At 36.6% G+C, this 21,453-nt stretch overlaps 1 protein-coding gene across 1 annotated transcript in view; it reads left to right on the plus strand.

Annotated features, from left to right (window-relative positions):
• Window positions 1-10,321: 10,321 nt before the first annotated feature.
• The window catches only part of LOC110098752 (endoglucanase 12-like), a 67,295-nt gene continuing 56,163 nt past the window's right edge, over window positions 10,322-21,453 (plus strand). Inside the window, exon 1 of the mRNA XM_020825665.2 lies at window positions 10,322-10,608. Coding sequence (XP_020681324.1) covers window positions 10,441-10,608 — 168 coding nt within the window. The 5' untranslated portion in view covers window positions 10,322-10,440. The remainder of the gene's footprint in view (window positions 10,609-21,453) is intronic.

Consider the following 21,453-nt stretch of genomic DNA (forward strand, 5'->3'; position numbering starts at 1 on the left):
TGTGCAATAGTATTGAACAGAATTTGGGCAGTAGAGTTGATCGACTTGAAGATAGATTGGAAAAAGTTAAAGCAACTATAGATTCTCTGCAATCCAAATTCATTGACTTTCAAACTAAATGTGAATATAATCCTGATAAACCTTCTATATCTTCATCTTCCTCAAGTATACAATAAATAAAAAAACTCAGAACCATAACTTTTCCTCCTAAATCACCCAGTAAAGATCTTCCTCCTCAATCACCAATAAAGATTTTCCTTTATCATCATCCAATAAAGATTTTCCTCAACTACCCACAACAGATGTTCTTCTGCCACCTGCAACCAATACATATATTATTCAACCATCAAACACATAAGTTTATCCATTACATAGTACTTCCAAGCATGTTATCCAATACCAACCACATAAACGAAAAAGGAAAAGAGATGATAATAAAAAATTGAAAGAACAAATATATTACTAAAAACCCAAGAGGTTATTTTTATTGATAGAGTAAAAATTAAACCTCAACCTGCACAGCATTCAATGGAATATCCATGAAAGAATTTTCTAACTGCTGAGCAATAAAGTTTTATGAATCACACATCCTCATACACTTATAAAAGAGTCATTTGTCTTTATTGTTGCTATTGAAGATATGTACTTTTGATGGAACTTTTTTAAAGATGTGTCATTGGCATAATCTATGACAAGTGTGAGATAATGTATCTTCTATAGCCCTGATCATAGCTTGGTCCTGATCAGTGAATATTGTTGTTGGATGTTTATTACCCATTAATCGTACAAATATTTTAAACAATCATATAAAACTTTCAATTGTTTCTTCTAACAAAAAAGCAATCCCTAATAAAATATTCTGCCAATGATTGTGAACACCCAAATGGTACACATACAAAATTGTACTTTTTGAGCCTTTAGCTAGTATCAAAAATCAACACATCACTAAAACATTCATAATCCATCATGCATCTGCCACCAACACAGAAAAAAATTTAACAATCTATCATACTCATCAATTTGAATATCCCATATAAACATGTGATCGTCAACTTGTTGATATATAAATAATTGAATCAAAGAATTAGTGTCACCAAATTCGATCCTTGATCTTTTTTCCTTATGAATAAAATTGAAGTCATCCCTCTTATAGAATCCAACATTCTTATATCCTCCAACTTCCTCTGTAAGGTAGGTATATGCATCAACAGTTCTAATCCCTACATGTGTCATTGATTTTAGGACGGAAGCTTTTTCCTCAATAATATTTCTACATGATCTCAGAAGGTATTAATCGGCTGGGCTAGCCATTCATGGTTGTGGGATTCAATAAATCTTTTGACTTGCTGGTAACCATCTTCATCAACAACAAACCTCAGCATGGATGGACAACCGGTTCTAACATCTGGTTTATTAAATCTCTTTTTGAATTAAGATCAATACTTTTTTTGAAATCCGCTTTTGAACAGATTAAGTCTTTGGTTTTTAACTTCTTAGAATTTGGTCAGAAACTATGATGATCTTTTCGGACGCTAAAATCATTATCATGGGCATAAGTATAAAAACATTAATATACTTCTCTCTCATCTTTATAAATAGTCTGAAATCATAAAAAAATATTAAAAAGCTTAGGTAAAGTGCACCTAAAGTCCAACTAAAGTGCAGGTAAAGCACAACTAAAGTGTAGGTAAAGCGTAGGTAAAACACATAAAGCGCAGTCAAAGCACACATAAAGCTTACCTAAAGTAAAACAAATGTTCATCATCTTTTTCATTACTAACCCTAAAAACAATGATGTTCTTCTTCCTAAAAACACTAATAAAGCTAAACAATAACATCTAAGAGCTTTTTTACTTTTCTGTCTGATCTCTAAATACACTTCTAAGAGCCCGAGCCTCTAATGAGCTGAAACTTATGCCCTTTTTCTACACAGCTTTGTTTACAACTTTTTAGCTCGTTTTTTCATAATACAAATTATGATGAGATTGAAACTTACCGATATGTTGAAACCTGAGGAAATTCCAGCCAAGTTTGCTTTCGATTCATGCATCCCTTCCGATTCATGCATCCCTTCCCCCTCTGTCTTCCGAAAGCATTCCATATATTTTTCTGCAATTTTCTAGCTTGTTTTTTCTTCAAAAGTAATAAACATTTAGATCTTTCGTAGGTTTTTAAAATAGCGCCAATATTTAAAATGAAAAAACAATGGTCCAAGTCAGGTCGGGTCAATCGAGCTGACAAGACATAAAGCAAAAATATTATATTTGTATTCATTTAGATATCCAGTTTCTATTGGTGTCCGAACGTAGAGATAGGTCCGGTGACCGGACCTAATAATTTTCCCAGATCTTCTACCTGCTTCTGTCCTAACCACTTAACCCGAACTAGCCCTCAACTCCCTATAGCCGTAAGTCCTCGGCTCCATCTTATCCTTCTAGCCGACCAAGCCGCAACTCCACTATTGAACTCCAGCTGCCAAAGCCTCTGACGCCTCCTCCTTACCTTGCAATCGGAATCCCAAACCGAAATCCCAACCTCCTCAAGCCCGTCTTCTACGCTCCTCCTCTTCCATTCTAACCCACTGACCTAGTTTTCGTCTGCTCCTGTATCGAAGTCTCCTGATTTCTCTTCAATCTAACGCCCATCAAAGCTCCCTTCCTCTTGCTTTGATCCATGGCCAAATCCTTTATCCCGTTGAGCCCTTGCCTATGCTGACCTCTCACACAAGCAGAGAGAGAGATAGCTTTTTATCTAACCAATCCACAAGCATCTGATCTCCTTGCCCTAGCCAATCTTCCCCTTTCTCCTCCTTCAAAGATGTTCCCTTGTTGTTGGTTCGGAGGTTAACGACGCTTTAATCGGAAGTAGCGACGGGAGCTCACTATGAAGGTAACTTTCTCACTTTTGTATGCTTCTTTCACGCTTCTTGAATGTAGTCTGCCACAGATTAATGGCCTTGAGACTTGTTGCCATTTTCTCTGATGATAAACTTTTCAGACACATATCAAAATTTATATGGTCACGACGCGGTTCAGTGATGCACACTACATAGTAAGGATTACTGTGATATACTTCATGCATATGGTGATTAGTAATATAAATCGGTTTGTTCCCTAAACATTTCCCTCTTTAGCGTCCCAGTGTAGGGCTCTGACTCACAGTGAACATTTCCCTCTATAGGATTTAGCCTAAATCCTTATCAGATCCTACTTAAATCCTAAATAAATTATGTTAAATCCAGTTTCAAATCTAGTATAAATCCTTCTAAAATATTTCTTGATAGATTTTCATAAATTTTGTTTCAATTAATTATAATTAATTAGATTAAATTATAATTAATTATTTTTAATTATGATTAATTAGTTATAATATATAACTTTAATTATAAGTAGTTATTTTCAATTAGAATTAATTATTATTAATCAAAATTAATTAAGTTTAATTGTGATTATTTTTTATTATAATTAATTATTAATTAATCATATATTAATTATAATTAATTAAATATAATTATAATTAATTATTTTTAATATAATTAATTAATAATAATAATAAAAAATTATTTTAACTATAATTAATTAAGTGTTTAAAAAAGTGCCTCTTGCCTTGATATGAGTGCCGACACTGCAGACATTCCCTCGTCAAGATATAACTTTCTTAACCCTTTGAGATCTCGCCTACAGCACGGCAAACAACCACCCATACATATTTTTAAGCACAGTGGGAGAAAATTCATTGCGGTGCTCGCGGCAGGACGGGTAAGCCCCCTAAAGTCCTATTTTTGGCGTTTGCAGCGAGCCGAGGGACCCCCCTTTTGCATGTTTTTCTTAGCATGGTGGGAGGGAACTCGGTGCGTGCCTATGGCGAGACAGACAATCCCTGTGCGTGCTTTTATTAGCATGGCGAGGCAAAATATAAGTACTAGAAGATAAAGAAGAAGAAGATATTAAAGAAAAAGAAATGAATGATGACATAAACATGGAAGTCATTTCATGGTGAGACACACCAACATCAATGATGAGGCTTACTATGATGAAGGTGAAGATAATGACGATCAACAATCGCCAGTTAGGCAAGCACACAGGCACCAGCATGAGGCTGGTTCCATCGCAAGCAGAGGTGGTCGCTCTTTAGAGGAAGAACAAGAAGAAGAGGTTGAGGGGAATTCCCTTGATGATGAGAACACCACACTCGCTGACATGCAAAGGAAATGAGGCGGCAGATAAGAGCAAAAGATAGAAAAATCTCCCAGCTGAATGAGAAAATGATGACACAAATGATGACACTGATGCAGATGATGCAAAAAATTGCTGCCGCTAGTTCAATGCCTGAGCTTCCCGCTGATCCTCCAAATCTCCAAGTGCCTCAAGTCTTAAGAGTGCGGGGATGCCTGAAGGTGGTCATAAAGTCCACAATATCATCCGCCAGCCCACCCCGCAGAATATTGCCAGTACCTCTGAGCCTATGACTATTGCGTAACTCGAAGGAATAATTACAGAAAAGATTAAAGCTATCATAACAGTTGATCAAGTGGAGAAACTGGTAGGCAAAGGTCGTTCATATCCCGTAGAATATGATCAAGTGCCGTATCCGAAAGGGTACTCTATCCCAAAATTTAAAATTGAAATTGCCTATCAAAGCTTAAAGAAAAATCCATCCACCATCCGCAACAGTTTGCCAAGGTAGATAAATTAAAATTTACTTCAACTCACATAGATCTAGTGCATAGTCAAAAATATCACTTTGATTCATTCTTAAACAATCTTCTGTCAGTAAGGGCGTGGTACTTATCTTATGACCGGCTGTTTTGTCTCGAAATAGTGCTGCTAGATAAACAGTTATGACCCGAGGCCTTCTGAACCAAGTGATTTTGCCAACAAATGGCATCACGAGATTACGATTATGATCAGTGCCAATATGTTCCTTAGTGATATCAAATCATTGAGATATGAATCAATAAGATATAATCGATAGAACACAAAACCCTCTGTTAGCTAAGGTGGATTCAAATTTGTCCCCTTAGATAAAATTTACCCCTGGTTTATAAGGTACCCTTAGATGAAGCAACCCATGGTTGCCGACAAGGATCCTTCTGTCAGTTTGGGTTGACTACCTCCTCATGGTCAGGGATGACGGAGCCATGGGATCTTGATCGGGCTCATTATCCATTCCCCCACCATCCGCTTTAAATGCAAGATGGTGAAATTTCAACTTTAAGTATCAAACCCTTCAAATTATAATGCCCATGCTGCTACTATATGCTAGATAACACGTACTCTCTACATTTTTGATCGACGACTAGCCTTAATCGAAAGTTCCCTCCCATTATCGGGAGGGGTAATTAACTGTAGGGGCTTGCGCCTATAGGAAACCAGAACTTAGATCATAAAGTCCTTTCAATGTGAGGGTGAAATCTCTGGGTAGTGTCTTATCTACAAACTCATCTTCCTTCCCAAAATTTACTACGGAACTTAATTCGTTAAAACTCCCCGAAAGAAAAAACAGCAGGGGAGGTTGGGGCTGAATTTTTGAAGCCCACAGTAGCCAAATGAGGAATGGAAAGGAACTTCGTAAATATGTCAACAAGCTGATCATGGATATGAATATGAGAAATCTATAAAACTTGATTCTGTACGCAATCATGAACAAAATGAAGTCGATCTTGATATGATTTGCCCTGGCATGAAAAATGGGATTATTGGCAATGACTATAGCAAATATATTGTCACAAAATAAAACTATAGGTTGAGAAATGGCAATGTTGAATTCTTGTAAAAGACGATGGATCCAGATAAGATCTGTGGCAGCTGTAGCAAGAGCTCGATACTCACTTTCAGTTGAAGATCTAGCTACTATTTTTTGTTCCTTAACTTGCCAAGAAATGAGAGTTTCACCAAGGAAGGCATAATAGCCAGATGTTGACTTACAATATGTAGGATCACCCGCCCAATCAGAGTAAGAGAAAGTAGATAACTCTAGTGATTTAGGTAGAATTGGTAAACTGAATAATAAAGTTCCTTTTATATACCGAAGAAGACATTTGAGGAATTTGAAATCATCCTTAAGAGGCTGATGAATATGTTGGCATAACATAATAATAGCGTATGCAATATCTGGTGAGGTAATTGCCAGGTACTGTAAAGAGCCAACAATGTTGCAGAAATGTTCAGCTTGAGTAGTAGACAAGGGAGAATATGAAACAGTTAAGATTATGGAAGGAATAGGTGAAGCTATTGGCTTGCAGTTAGCCATACCCGCACGATTTAAAAGCTCAGAGGCATATTTTGATTGAGATAAATGAAGACCTTTCCTGTAGATGTATGAGTGACTTGCATGCCTAGAAAATAGAAGATTCTGCCCAAAATTTTCATGTTGAATTGATTGGATAATCCACAGAGTAGATGTTGAATGGTCGGTTCATGATTGCCCATCAAAGTATGTCATCTACATACATTAAAATGTGGAGTACAATAAAATTCTTGTGATATAGTAACAGAGAGAGATCAGCCGTGTTATGGTTGAAACCGTGGTCCAATAGATATGTAGAAAAGGTTTCAAACCATTTACGTGGTGATTGTTTTAAGCCATAAATGGACTTTTGAATAAGACAAACAAAATCATGATATAAAGGGTCTATAAATCCCGAAGGTTGTGACATAAAAACAATCTTATTTAGCTTACCATGAAGAAAAACATTGGAAACGTCAAGCTGCAAGATAAGCCACTTGTAAGTAATAACATCTTTAAGAAGTATGCAGATAGTAGGAAGTTTTGCCACTAAATTGAAAGTGTCTCCATAATCTAAACCATATTGTTGGTGACAACCTTAAGCTACAAGACGGGCTTTATGTTGATCAATAGTGTTGTCTGAATGTAATTTAGTTTTGTAAATCCATTTACATCTTAAAATATGCTGAGTGGGATGAGGAAGAACAAGCTTCCATGTTCCTTGTTTTTGAAGAGCAGCAATCTCTTGAGACATTGCTATTCTCCAAAGGATATTTTTATTGGATCTAAAGGAATAGTCAAGTAACTCATACTGATAATATGATGGGGCTTTAGTTTAATAGTTTTAAATCTTGTAAGCATGGGATGAGGTGCTGGATGTGCATGAGGAATATTGATTTGTGGTGTAATGGGAGAAGATGTTACAGGTTGTGGTGTGGAGGAAACGGGTAGAGGAGAGTTTTTAAGGGAATGAGAAGAAGATTGAGTGGGTGGTTAATGAAAATCATATGGGATTTCAGGTGAAGGAGAAGTTGAAGACTGGATAGTGGTTGGGACTAAGGCTAATTGTAGAGTGTAAGAAGAAATTGTGGGAGGGAGGAGTTTTGTTTTCTCATAGAAGAATGGAAAAATAGGCTCAATATATTTAACATGCCAAGAGAAAAAGACTTTACTAGAAGGAATATGAAAACATATATAGCCTTTAGTGGTGGAAGCATATTTACTAAAAACACACAGAAGAAATTTGGGATGAAGTTTTGAAGTGAATTGAGAGGGTAAAAAGGGAAAATGGTACCACTAAATTGTGGTCTTCGCCAAAGCCCGTATGTTTCCCAATGACACTAATTCTTTGAGATATGAATAAACAGGGTATAATCGATAGGACAGAAAGCCCTATGTTAGCTAAAGTGGATTCAAATTTGTCCCATTTGACAAATATTCATCCAAGGTCTACAAGGTACCCTTGGACGAAGCAATCCATGGCTGCTGACAAGGATCCTTTTGTTAGACTACCTCCTTTGACTAAGTAGACCAGGGACAATGATGGCCCGAGATGATGGAACAATAGGATCTTGATTAGGCCTATCATCTATTATCCCACCATCCGCTTTAAGTGCAAGATGGTAAAATTTCAAATTTTAAATATCAAACTCTTAAACACCTCTTGGTACCAGATATATGTATCTTCTATGTATCTAATTGATGATAAGCCTTAATCGAAAGTTCTTTCTCGTTACCAGGAGGGGTAATTAACTCTAGGGGCTTGCCCCTATAGGAAACCAAACTTAGATCTAAAGTCCTCGCAAAATGAGAATGAAATCTCTCGTTGGTGTCTTATCGACAAACCCAATCAGTCTTCCTAAACTTTTCCTCGTAACTTAATATGTTAAAACTCCCCGAAAGCAAAGGGAGGTCGGGACCGAATTTTCAGAGCCCACATTTCAGTTTATCATTGCTTGTGCGTGTGTTGCAAATCTAGTTGAGTGTCATGAGTTAAATTCTTCATCTGTGTACAACATGTATTTTATTCAGGTGTCATCATAATAGGGTGCTCTTTCCATTTATGAATAGGAGTACACTTTGGTTCATTTTCATTCCAAGTTTAGCTAACCGAATAATCTTTTTAAGGGTTATGAGTGTTTTAAGGCCTTGGCAGTGGCAGGGAGTTTTTGTGCTTGCAAGTAAGCTATTATGTTTGTTACATGCTCCCTGTAGATTCTTGCAAACTCAATATTGTTCTCATGCTTTTGGAATTTCATTATCATTTTATTATTTTAGCAATTTTAGATGTAATTTAACATAATTTACCTTTCAACTTATGTTTAAAAGGTATTTTTTTATTTATAATTTTGTCCTATTTGTGTCTCTTGTCAATATAAATTTTGGCAATCTCCCAGTGTCTATCATGTAGGGGAATTATTGGGGAATGCGAGACCTTTGCAGCACTCTTAAAAAATCATGTATGATTGGTGTCATGTGACTCTGCAGTCTCGGATCTTTTATTCCACTGCACTTAAAAAGCATGCAAATGCCATATGTATCTATTATGGACTTGAAATGTTTCTTTGACGAGTCAAAAAAAGATGTGTACTAGTACTTATATTTGAATTTTTCCAATTATGCTTGTTAAAGGGCACATGGGGCTTACCCATTGCTTCGCGAACATTGCTTAAGAGTTTTCCAAATGCTATAAGAAAAGAGTGCATGACTTCCACTCATTGCGTCAACAATGAAGAGAGGATTGTGGCAATGATGAAGCAATGCGACTTGAGTGGCGAATGCACACAAAATCTTTTTTTTTTTCTAATTTTCTTTCTATTTTTCCTTTTTCTTTTTTTCTTTCTTTTTATTTCTATTTTTCCTTGTATTTTTAGAGAGAGAAATGGTAGAGAGAGGTGGAGAGAGAAAGAGAGAGAGAGTGAGAGATAGAGAGAGAAAAAGAGTGAGAGTGTGAGAGAGAAGGAGAAATAAAGAGGGAGTGAGAAAGAGATCTTGGGCTTTAGAGAAGTGTTCTTATTGCCAATGTTTCTAATTGCTCTCTTGATAGACTATTATCCTTCTTGTCATAATAGTCATGAAAGTCGTGCCACTCACAGGCAATTGAAGGTTGGTTGATGTTCAAAATCCTTACAGATAACGCTATGCAAATTGTGATCACACTAGTAGCATACACCACTATTTGCCCTACTCGGGGTGTTTTTGGCCCAGTCATCTCTCGTTTCTATTATATTTATAACTTCGCCTTTGGTGAATAATCTAGCTATATTTGGCGTTTCCTTTTCTCATTCACAATCCAAGTGACAACTTGCATTGAAGTTTTTCCAATTGTTTGGTGGAGGACCACTTTGGTACAAATTTCAACTAATGAATTTTTACAATTGGGCATGGCTTGGTGGCTTTTGTAGAGCGGGTTTTCATGTAAAAATCTCATTTTCTTTATTGTGCGTGTGTGCTGGATTTCCAGTGCTAGACAACATGAAATTTTCTGCATTCTTATGATTTTGCAGAAATCTCTTTCAACATGCTGGAAGCATCTTTAGGTAATCAATAAAAACTTACTGATTAATAAATAGTTGTTCTGAATAGAGATGTTCTGTTGAGATCCTATTTTATCGTCTTCCACCTGTGTGTCTCCTTATGAAAAATTCAGCTAATTTGGAAGAAAATTTCAGAACAGGTTTCGATTATGTCGTGATTATGATAGAAGGCAAGATGATCCTGTTAGAAACTGATGTTGTCATTATGCTGAAGAGTTAAACATACCCTTAACAATTGGTGATATGTCTTAGTGATGTAATTTAAATTAAATAGTTTCTTACCTGTTAAATCCTTTAATTTCAATTGGAAGATGTATTATTCATTCTTCAACCTTTTTTTGTGCTGATTTTACTGAAAACCTTGACTGTGATATGTTGTCCTAATATATGAGGTAATAAAATCTATACTTCATGCGCATTCCCCTTCGGACATTGTGGCTTTGTAATTCTTCCTCTCCTGTATTTATGCTAGGTGTGCAATATCTCATCTTTATTTTCGTTTATATTTCTCTGAAAGTGTTGAATTTCTTAATCAGCTGGGCGCTTACCAAAGAACAATGGAATTCCGTGGCGTGGAAACTCTGGGCTACAAGATGGTGCAACACTATCTGATGTCAGGGGTGGGCTGGTTGGAGGATATTATGATGGTGGGAACAACATCAAATTCCATTTTCCCATGGCTTTCTCCATGACACTGCTGAGCTGGTCAGTTATAGAATATGGCCACAAGTACAAAGCAATTGGGGAGTACAACCATGTAAGAGAAATCATAAAGTGGGGAATTGACTACTTGCTCCTCACATTCAATTCTTCTGCCAGCACTATCAACAAAATATACAGTCAGGTAAAGGGTTCTATGATTTTGTTTAATATTTTTGTGCACCGTTAAGCCTGTGCTAGTTTTTTGATAAGAACTTTAAAATCAAAGCATAGAAAACTGCAAGGCCTGTTCCTTGTGATGCATCGCATTGCAAGACAAGCTAGCCTTTTTCCTTGTTGCATGATTGCTCTTGAAAGTGAAGTATAGCTCAGGTTAGCACATATCTTGAAATGATTGTGGAACTTTTTTTTTTTTCAAATTTGTATCTAGATAGATTGCCAAGTTACCATCATAAGTTGTTTAAATAGTGTATTTGCTTTTTTCTAAGATTGAAACATTGCACATGCTTATCACCAACAAAACTGCAATTGTAAGTTGCAATAGATAAAATACATGTTTATATCAGCATCAAATTAAACAATCAACCTGACAGAAACATGAAACTAAAAAATCCATAGGAACTTAAGACATTTAGAGCTAACATTGGCCAGAAAGAGAACCTGAGCACCCTGTGCTTAGGAAATACACAAGGATAAATCAAAGTATCGGTACTTCTGGGAATCAAAAGGGAATCATCTGTCCGAAAGAACCTTGCAGCAATAACAATTTGTTTGGGGTTTTGGCTGGATTAGTTGCTTCATCAGTTCATCTTCATTCCGGTGAGAGCTAATGGCAATAACACCTAAGTCATAAGATTCTGTTTTTTTTTTTGGAGTTTGGGAAGCATACTTATGATCCAACCCATTCATATTTAACCACAATCCGCCTAGTTTAGTTAATGGACCATGAAATCACACTTGAACCCAACTTATTTAAAGATGTGCCCATTTAAGCATTCTTAGAAATGAGGGGTGAAATTTTAGATTAGCAATTCTAGTATTTTAATCTTTAATATGCAATTAATTTAGTCATGATTGTGTTGGTGCCTAATGTGGGCTCCGAAAATTCAACCCTGGCCTCCGCTCGCTGCTTTTTTCTTCGGGGGAGTTTTAACGGAATTAAATTCCAGGGTAAATTTTGGAAGACAGATGGATTTGTAGATAAGACACTACCCAGAGATTTTGCCCTCATTTTGCGAGGACTTTATGATCTGAGTTCTGGTTTCCTATAGGCGTAAGCCCCTATAGTTAATTACCCCTCACAATAATGAGAGAGAATATGTCGTACCCTTAGATACGCGGTATCAGGCATATATTAGTAGCATGGGCTTGGGATGTTTGAAAAAGTTGAAGATTTGATATTTAAAATTAGAATTTCACCATCTAGTATTTAAAATTGATGGTGGGGAAATGGATGATGGACCCGATCAAGATCCCATGGTTCCGTCGTCTCGGGCTATTGTGGTCCCTGGTCTACTTTGTCAGAGGAGGTAGTCGACCCAACCTGATAGAAGGATCCTTGTCGGCAGCCATGGGTTGCTTCGTCCAAAGGTGCCTTATAGACCTGGGGTGAATGTTTGCATAAGGGGATAAATTTGAATCCACCTTAGCTGATAGAGGATTTTGTGCCCTATCAATCATATCCTATTGATTCATATATCAAGAATTTGATGCCACTAAGGAACGTATTTGCTCTGGCCATAACCGCTATCTCATGGTGCCACGGTTCAGATGGCTCCGGGTCATAACCGTTTATCCTGTGGTGCCATTTGATGGCAAAACCGCTGGTCAGAGGACACGTACCACGTCTTTACTGGCAGTAGATTGTTTGAGAATGGATCCTAGTGATATTTTCGACTAGACATCAGCTCTATGTGAGGTGAAGTAAATTTTAATTTGTCCACCCTGGCAAACTATTGCGGAGGATGGATGGATTTTTCTTTAAGTGTTTAGATAGATAAATTTAAATTTTAAATATTTGGATTTTGATGATTTTATGGAGTTTTTAATTTTATGGGTATTTGGGTGGAGCTTGGAAGGCATTTGAATACTTAGAATTAACCCCTCCGGTTGAGATCTACATTTAACATGGCCATCATCGGGGTATTTGATGTCATTTTCATTCATTAAACCTTGTCTACTCTATCGAGCTATCGATAGAGGGTCGGATTTTATAGGCTTTATATCTTTGTTGATGAATTTTCTTTTTTGGAGGTCTTGAAGGCCTTATATGAATGTATAAAATATGTATTATGGTAGACACCCTAATTGTATATCTGTTTGATAGTTCGAGCCGTGTCAACTCTAATCTATTTATATAGAAGGATCGGGCTCGAATTATGTTCATCTATTGACCCGCGCAACATCTCTAGATGTCATGTGTGTTTCTACAACACGCTCGTCAGGGCCCATGCGGGTTTTGTGATTGCCCTTATCTCTTTTGTGTACCTATGTGTATACAAATTACGGTGCATGTGCGTGGGAATTTTGAGATATTTAACTCTGCTCAGTTGTGTGGGTGACCACCATTTGAATGCAGTGTTCTATTTGGAAGCTCATACATGCCTTCTGTTTGCTTGTATACAAGTTGCAGATCCGATGGCGTGACATTGTACGGGTTATCCACATATTTCGTACAGGTAGATTTTCATGCACTGCTTATCATTTTCTACAAGTAAATAGTTGTACACTAATGAATCTCCTACTTTTACTAGTAGATGCTATCATCTACTGCGGCTCCCTTGTATCTTTCTTCTGTGTGTCGTATTAGGTGCACAACGAGTCTCTTTCAGTGGCTTGTAGGCATTTACACTTATTGTAGTCGTCTGACATTTTGTTCATAGATGAAATTTTGTGTACACAGCGGGTCTCCTACAAAGGTTTGTGGGTACTTGCATTTGCTGGATTCTTTATGCATTTTGTTGTGGTCTTTGGTCCCTACAATACATCTGCTACTACTGCAGGTAGATGTATTCATTCGCAGACTGAAATTGACTACATGATACTACATTTACTGAAGTCTTTCTGCATCTATCCACATTTGGAATGTGGTGCGTACATCTGTATTTGTAGAGAACCCATATGTATTGCAGATCTTCATCTTTACTTGCAAACGACGTCTCATATGCATATTTATATACACTGGAGATTTATAATATATGTTGCATATCTCATATCGTCATTTGTATGTGAGTCAATGTGTTCATCTGTATTTTTTCATTGATCACTGCTATTATTATTTTGCCTCTACTCGCAGATGGTGCATCATTGTGCATATATGTTTATGGGGGTCCACTATATTTACAACACCATATCATTGCTGCTTACATATAGACTAAATCCGTCATTGTTATTGTAAGCACTACACTATAATCATTGCAAGTCTTTTTACTTCTGCCTACGGACAGGTTATGATGTTGGCTGTCACTCCTTTAAATGTGTTGGTGAGAAGAGTATCGTATCTGGTGCGTGTCAACTACCACCGCTTGTAAATAAAATGCTTGCTAAAGACTGTGCACTTTAGCACGCGATCAAGCCACATATTCCTTTTAACTTTCATTGTTTGCAAATTTTGATATGCATGTTTGTGTATGTTGGTCTCGATTATAAAGTTGCTATCGCATTCGTAGGTGGACCGCTGTATGCCTGATTTGCTCGTGGATGCTCGTTTGTACCATAGATCTATCATGCTTGTTGATACACAACACATTGTATGTTGGCATTTGTATTTTTGAAGATATTTAATCTCTACTAGAGATTTCATATTGTTGATTGCGAGCAGGTTGTAGTTAGAGTTCATTTGCTTGTATTAAATGTTGGTGTCCATTTGAAAGTTTTGAATCATCACTTATCATTTGCACTTGTTTGTAAATATTCATCTGAAACTTCAACACAAGTCCCTTATTTTGTTGATTAATGCTTCTCTGGATGACTTGGATTCATCAACTATCTCTTTATACATCGACCAGCTAGTTATTGTATTATTAATGTCACCTTGGCGTTGAAAGTGTTGTTGTAGGCATTGCATTCATCCCACCTTGCATACAATCTGATTGGCAGGGCCATCACTTATAGTTGCCTCTTTCTTATTCATTGGTGTCCGCTATGCATTAATCTTCAATGCTTATAGGCGACCAAGATATTTGCTAGGAGTTTGATTTGCTGGTTGTAGAAGCAGCTTGACCTCTAGTAGACTATAGGGATATCCCAATATTTGTTGCATGAGTGATATGAGTGATGTTTATTCTCATTTAAGAGTTAATTTAATCAAATGCTCAAGTCATATCTCTTACAACCTTCTTGTTACTTGCAAACAAGCTACTCACAAATTCTTTATCCTCAAAGATGGATTGCAATATGTATGATGTGTTTGATATCATTATTCATTAATCTTTTCATTCCAACTGAAGTAATCACTTCTTAATCTTCCTCCATGAGTTCCATATGGTCTTGTAAAGTTCATGTACGAGTTCAAATTGAGTTCATGTCCATTATATTTAGTTCATTTGAATTTGAGCTCTCTTGCACTTAGTTTATATGAGTTATAGTTCCCTTGCATATGATTCAAGCTACAATATCAAGTTATTGTTCTTTGTCAATTGATTTAAGCTCAGCTTTGTGTTCAAGTTATTATTAATTGTTTAAGTTTTGTGCCACTTTGCATTCTGTTCAGATTTAAGTCCAAGTCCAGGTCCCCTGTTGTCCAAAATTTGTCCAAGTATTGCACATCTTCAGGTTGAATTTAGATAGCCTCCCGGCGTCTCCCCCGTTTAGCAAAAACTATAGAAAATTGTGCCTTCCCACAACGCTAAGAAAAGCGTGTATGGTAGGTGTCCTCGGACACTGTGGCCGTATTTTTTTCCTCCCCCACCATGCTAAAAAAAGCATGTATGTGTCTTCTACAACACATGTTTGAAAATGCAGTTGGCTTTCCCTGCGTACGGGTACTTATAAGTATTCTCACATTGTCGTGGGCATCGTACAGGGTTCCCATCCCATCACGATAAGAAAAGCGTGTATAGGCGATTTTTCGGTGCCCCGCGAATGTCGAAAGTCGGGCTTTGGGTGATTACCCTTTTCGTCACTAGCATCGCGACGAACTTCCTCCTACTACGCTAAGAAAAGCATGTATAAGCGGTTGTTTTGTTACGCTGTAAGCGTCCAAATCGAGATCTCAGGGTTTTAGGGATCGAAGGGGTTATACCTGTGTTACTACTATGCTGGTTGCGAGCGAATCAAGGTAAGAGATGACCATTCTACTTTATATATTAATTATAAATAATTTTAATTAATTATAACCAATTATAATTAATAATAATTAGTTATAATTAAAGGTAATTAAGTATAATTAATTTCAATTAATTATAATTAAATATAATTAAAAAATTAATTAAAATCACCTTTAATTAATTACAATTAATTATTATTATTAATAATTAACCATAAAATTTTAATCATAATTAACCTAAACTAATTATAATTAATGATTAATAATAATTATAAAATATAATTAAGATAATTAATCATAATTAATTTTAATTAATTATAGTTAATTAATAATAATAATTAACTATATTTAAAGGTAATTAATTAAAATTAAAAAAAAAAACATAATTATTTAATAATAATAATAATAAAAAAAATAAGTAAAAAAAAACCCTCTCTCCCTCTTCCTCTAGTTTCATGGGATCGAGCCGAAGAAGCGCGCGTGAGGGAGAGAGTTACCTACACAGCAAACGAGCTCTCAGTGTTGCTACCCGATCAAAATGTTGTAACTTCCAATCCCAACAGGAAAGGAAAGTTGGAGAAGGTGCAAAGTCGGACAACAATGGAGGAGGAGGTAAGCAGATCTCTCCCTCCTCTCTCTCTCCCTCTCTCTCTCTCTCTAGATCGGGATGGCCGAGAGGTCAGGCAAGAGCTAGGGCAGGTCAGGATTGGATTTGGAGTAAGAGGTTGAATGGGAGATGTGTTAGGGTTGCTCACCGGGTTTGCTGTGTGGAGTCGGACAGAGGAGCTTGGGGCTGGCTTAGGTTTAGAGGAATGGAGAGGAGGTCGGGAGGAAGGGAGAAGTGGGGAGATTGGGAGCAGCGAGAGAGCAGTTCGCATGGAGGAGGAAAGAGCTCCCGAAGGCTTCATTTGATCAGGTATTTAACGACACGAATAAAGCTCCTCGAGCAGAGTTTGAGCAAGAATCACGGGATGGAGACTTCAGCAGTGCCGAATCGACGTAATTTCGACAGGATCCAAGGATCCGATGGGTAAGAGGTATGTTTATTCTCCTCTTTTGGTCTTTACATAGAGGTCAACAATTTTTTTTGGTGCCCTTTCTAAAACCACAAAAAAAATTATTGGTCGAATTAGATTACTTATATTGGTTCGTATAAAGAAGGTTGTTTGGGATATAAATCTATTACTGTTAAGGTTACTAGTTTAACTTAAAAGATGTGGCGGAAATTTAGATCTAATGATTCTTTATGTACCAAATTTATAAATTATAATTATTGCAAGAATATTTATCCTACTTTATGTTATTTTCAAAATCTTCTTTCTAACACAAGATTTTGCAGGATAAAATTGTTGGGTGAACCTACTCTTTAATGGGAAATTGGCAATGACAATATCCATTTTTGGCAGGATGTCTGGACTGGAAATTGATCTCTTGATTCCATTTGTAATACTCATTCTACCTTCTCCGTGAAGGTTTCTATCATCATTAGAAAGGGGAACGTTTCGCTCGAAATTTCGAGACGAATCTAATGAAATTTATTTCGTCAAATTCCGACGACATCGAAATTTTACTTAAGTTCATCGCGGCGCATCGATATGCGTGCGACGCACTCAAACGACGAATTTTGGGTTTTACAATTCTCCCCTTCTAAAAAAAATTTCGTCCACGAAATTGAAAAGAGAAAAACAAACAATCATACCTTACACAAAGAGATGAGGATATCACTTCCTCATTTCTGACTCCTTCTCCCAAGTAGCATTCTTCTCCAATCCATGCTTCCACAGAACCTTCACGAACGGTATCTCCCTGCTTCTAAGTTGTTTCACACTAAACTCCAAAATCCGATCTGGTTCTTCAACATATGAAAGATCTGGCTGCAAGTCCACTTCTTCTGATATGATCTTAGAAGGATCATCCGATAAATACTTCCTCAGTGACGAAACATGGAACACATTGTGGACAGCATATGTAGTGGGTAATGCTAATTTGTATGCCACCTTTCCAATCCTTTCCACTATCTCAAAAGGACCTATGTAGCGGGGACTAAGTTTACCGACCTTGCCAAAACGAAGTACACCCTTCATCGGCCTAATCTTTATAAAAATAAAGTCTCCCACATTAAATTCCACAAAGCGGTGCTTAGCATCATAATACTTCTTCTGCCTATCTTGAACTGCTAGCAACCTATCTCTGATCAATCTGATTTTGTTTGTGGCATCATCGACAAGATCTGATCCAATTACCTTCCTCTCACCAGTCTCTGCCCAACAAAGAGGTGTTCTGCACTTACTTCCATAGAGGGCTTCATAAGGCGCCATTCCTATGCTGGCTTGGAAATTATTGTTGTAAGCTAACTCTATCAAAGGAATATGAGATTCCCAAACTCCACCAAAATCAAGGATACACAATCTCAATAAGTCTTCCAGAGTTTGAATGGTTCTTTCTGTTTGTCTATCAGTTTGAGGATGGAAAGCAGTGCTGAATGTCAATCTAGTGCCCACAGCCTCTTGCACTTTCCTCCAAAGTCTAGAAGTGAATCTACCATCTCTATCAGATACTATGGACTTATGCACGCCGTGCAATCGTACAATTTCAGCCACATACAACAGTGCAAGCTTCTCAACTGAATCAGTCAATCGAATAGGCAAAAAGTGAGCAGACTTTGTAAGCCTATCAATGACTACCCAAATAGCATCATGACCCTTCCTAGATCTGGGTAAACCCGATACGAAATCCATAGCAATATCATCCCACTTCCACTCTGGGTCATGTCATTAGTGGAGATGGTATTTCCGTGGACCAGCACAAGGCGGTCCACAGAAATATTTTGATTTATGTTGATATTTTTCGTATTCTTTGCGTACCGTATGCGTATATCATGCGTATACTATGCGTATATGTTGTATATTGGATGCGTATAATCTGCGTATGCTTTGCATATCTATTGCGTTTTATATGCGTAATTAATGCGTATCATCTGCTTCTCTAAATTAATTTTATTTTCTTAATTCACGCAGATTTATGTCCGGCCTATATCTTATCTATGCTATGTTTCCACTTTTAGAATAATCTGTGATACGTTTTCCGAGATAATTCATTCTGAAATTGAAGAGAAATTGAAGAACCTAAATATCTACCAATTTATTAAATTTCATGGATTCGAGCAAAACGCCCCACTGATTTACCAGCTAATGAAAATGTGGAATATTCGAAAGCAAAATTTTATTATAGAGGGTCATGTTGTACCTTTCACAGCTGATGAAGTGGCCCTCCTTACCGGTCTTCCAAATAAAGGTGAGGTGATTACATTGCTTACCTTGCCCACTACAACCATCACTTCAAAGGATATAAAGTCTGAAATGCTTGAGTTGACTAGAGAAAGTGCCCCAGAGACCATGTTGAAAATATTTATTATGTATTTATGTTCAAATTTATTTTTCCAATAAAGCAACTTCAAAATTCCTAGGTTATTAAAAATAATATCAAATAATGTTGATGATTTTTCATCAATTAACTGGGCATGGTCGATTTGGGAATGTCTGGTTAAAAATTTAATACTGTATCTATGAACATATCAAAGAACAAGCCAGCAGGGTACGTCAATGGTTTTGTGCCTCTGCTAATTGTGAGTGCTAAAACAATTCTAATTTAACATTTAATTTGAATGATTGATTTGTTAAAATTTACTTTATTTATGCAGGTTTGGTTCCAAGAGCACACTTCCATTCATTACCCGAAGTACCCTGAGAGAAGGCCCCGTTTCCTTCGATGGGCTGATGACATAGTATATAATACTGAGAAGATAGCTAAATTATGTGTTAATTTAAAGAGAAGATATATATTGTGAAAATATTGCTAACATATTGTGTATGTATTGTGTATGTCTTGCGTATGTTTTGCGTATGTCTTGCGTATGTTTTGCGTATGTATTGCGTATGTATTGCGTATGTCTTGCGTATGTCTTACGTCTATATTGCTTACAAATTAATTTTTCACAGATTTTTGTTGACGTCCAAGGAGTTACCCCTGAAGAAGCAAATCAAACCAACACACCTGAACATGATCTCCCCCCCAATCTCCCCAGCAACCCGAAACCCAAATCTCCCCACCAACCCCAATCAACTCTTTTGGAAGAGAAAATAATGAATATTGTCCAAGATACCTGCAAAAATCTCTTCCAAGAATTTGAAGCTAGGGTGAGCAAGAATTTTGAGGAAATTGTGAAAAGAGTTGATTTTATTGATAAGAAGCTCCAAAATTACATTGTTCAAGGCAATATTAATACTGATCAGCAAGCTGCTCCCTCCTCATCATCATTCATTAAATATCCAATGCAGAATATTCGGATATCTTCTGAATACATAAAGACCGAAGCCCGAGAGATTTCAAAGGTCCTGAAGAAGTCCAAAATTGAAAGGGTGTACAAGTAGTAGAAATTAGACTGCAGAGATGACCAAGGCCATAGAAAATCAATCCCAAAGAAGAACAAGAAGCGGAAAAGGGTACACCCCCAAATAGAACCTGTCCAAAAAGAGTCATCACAAATAGAACCATCCCCCAAAGAAGTTCCCCAAAAAGAACCATCCCAATAAGTTCCATCCCCAAAATAACCTCCCTAAGTAGAACCATCCCCAAAAGAACCTCCCCAACCATCCCCAAAAGAACCTCCCCAAGAAGAACCATCCCCAAAAGAATCTCCCCAAGAAGAACCAACCCAAATTGTTCCTTCCCAAAAAGAACCATCCCTAATTGTTCCATCACCAAAAGAACCTCCCCAAGAACCATCCCAAAAAGTTTCATCCCCAACTGAACCTCCGGAAAAAGAACCACCTCAAAAAGTTCCATCCCTAAAAGAAGTAATCAATGTTGATAATGTTATAGTAAAAGGTTTCCCTGCAAGTCCTACAGTGAACTTCATTGGCTTGGAGATGTTGAGTCCTGAGAAGGAATTTTTTATCAGGGATAACATAAATAATTATCTTGACAGGTATTTTATTTGTAAAACTTGTGCGTATTCATTGCGTAACTTGTGCGTACTGCTTGCGTAATATGTGCGTATTGATTGCGTAACTTGTACGTACTGCTTGCGTAAGAACTGTGTTTCATATGCATACCTAATGCGTATTTTATGTTTAATGGATTCAGTAGCAATCCAATATTTCAAGCTGGAAATGTTATAATTTTTAGACATGGGATGGATGAAATATTATCCGATGGTTACCTTGACAATGATCATGTAGATTCCTTTGCCATTTTATTAAATAAGAAGGCTAAAATTTTCCTTGAAAAGTATCATAAATTTTTATACATCTCACCAATGTATTGTGTTAGTATACTTGTTTAATTTATATATAATTTTATATATAATTTTATATTTCAAATATTTTATTCTTATATTTAACTCTTGCAGCATTACAAGTTGAAGGATCCAAGTTTAAAATTGTTCATCGAACACATAAACTACAATTCTGTTCATTCATGCAACATTATACTTAATCCAATTATTGATGGTTCGCATTGGACCCTTCTGGTTGGTTTCCAAAATCAGAAAAAGTAGGAATTTTACGATTATGTTCCCAATCCTATGCATAAAAGTATTACCACGAAGATAGTAAGTTTGAGATTATTTGTAAATAAATTTTGAAATCATTTTTCAGTGAACTAAATTCTATTCCATATATTGTTTAGATTAGAAGCTTATATAGGGATTGCAAAAAATCTTTTGATGATGATATCAACAAATGGAGTTTCAAGACAATCAAG

Source organism: Dendrobium catenatum, unplaced genomic scaffold (genome assembly GCF_001605985.2).
Source record: "Dendrobium catenatum unplaced genomic scaffold, ASM160598v2 fragScaff_scaffold_740, whole genome shotgun sequence".
Taxonomy (NCBI): Eukaryota; Viridiplantae; Streptophyta; class Magnoliopsida; order Asparagales; family Orchidaceae; genus Dendrobium; species Dendrobium catenatum.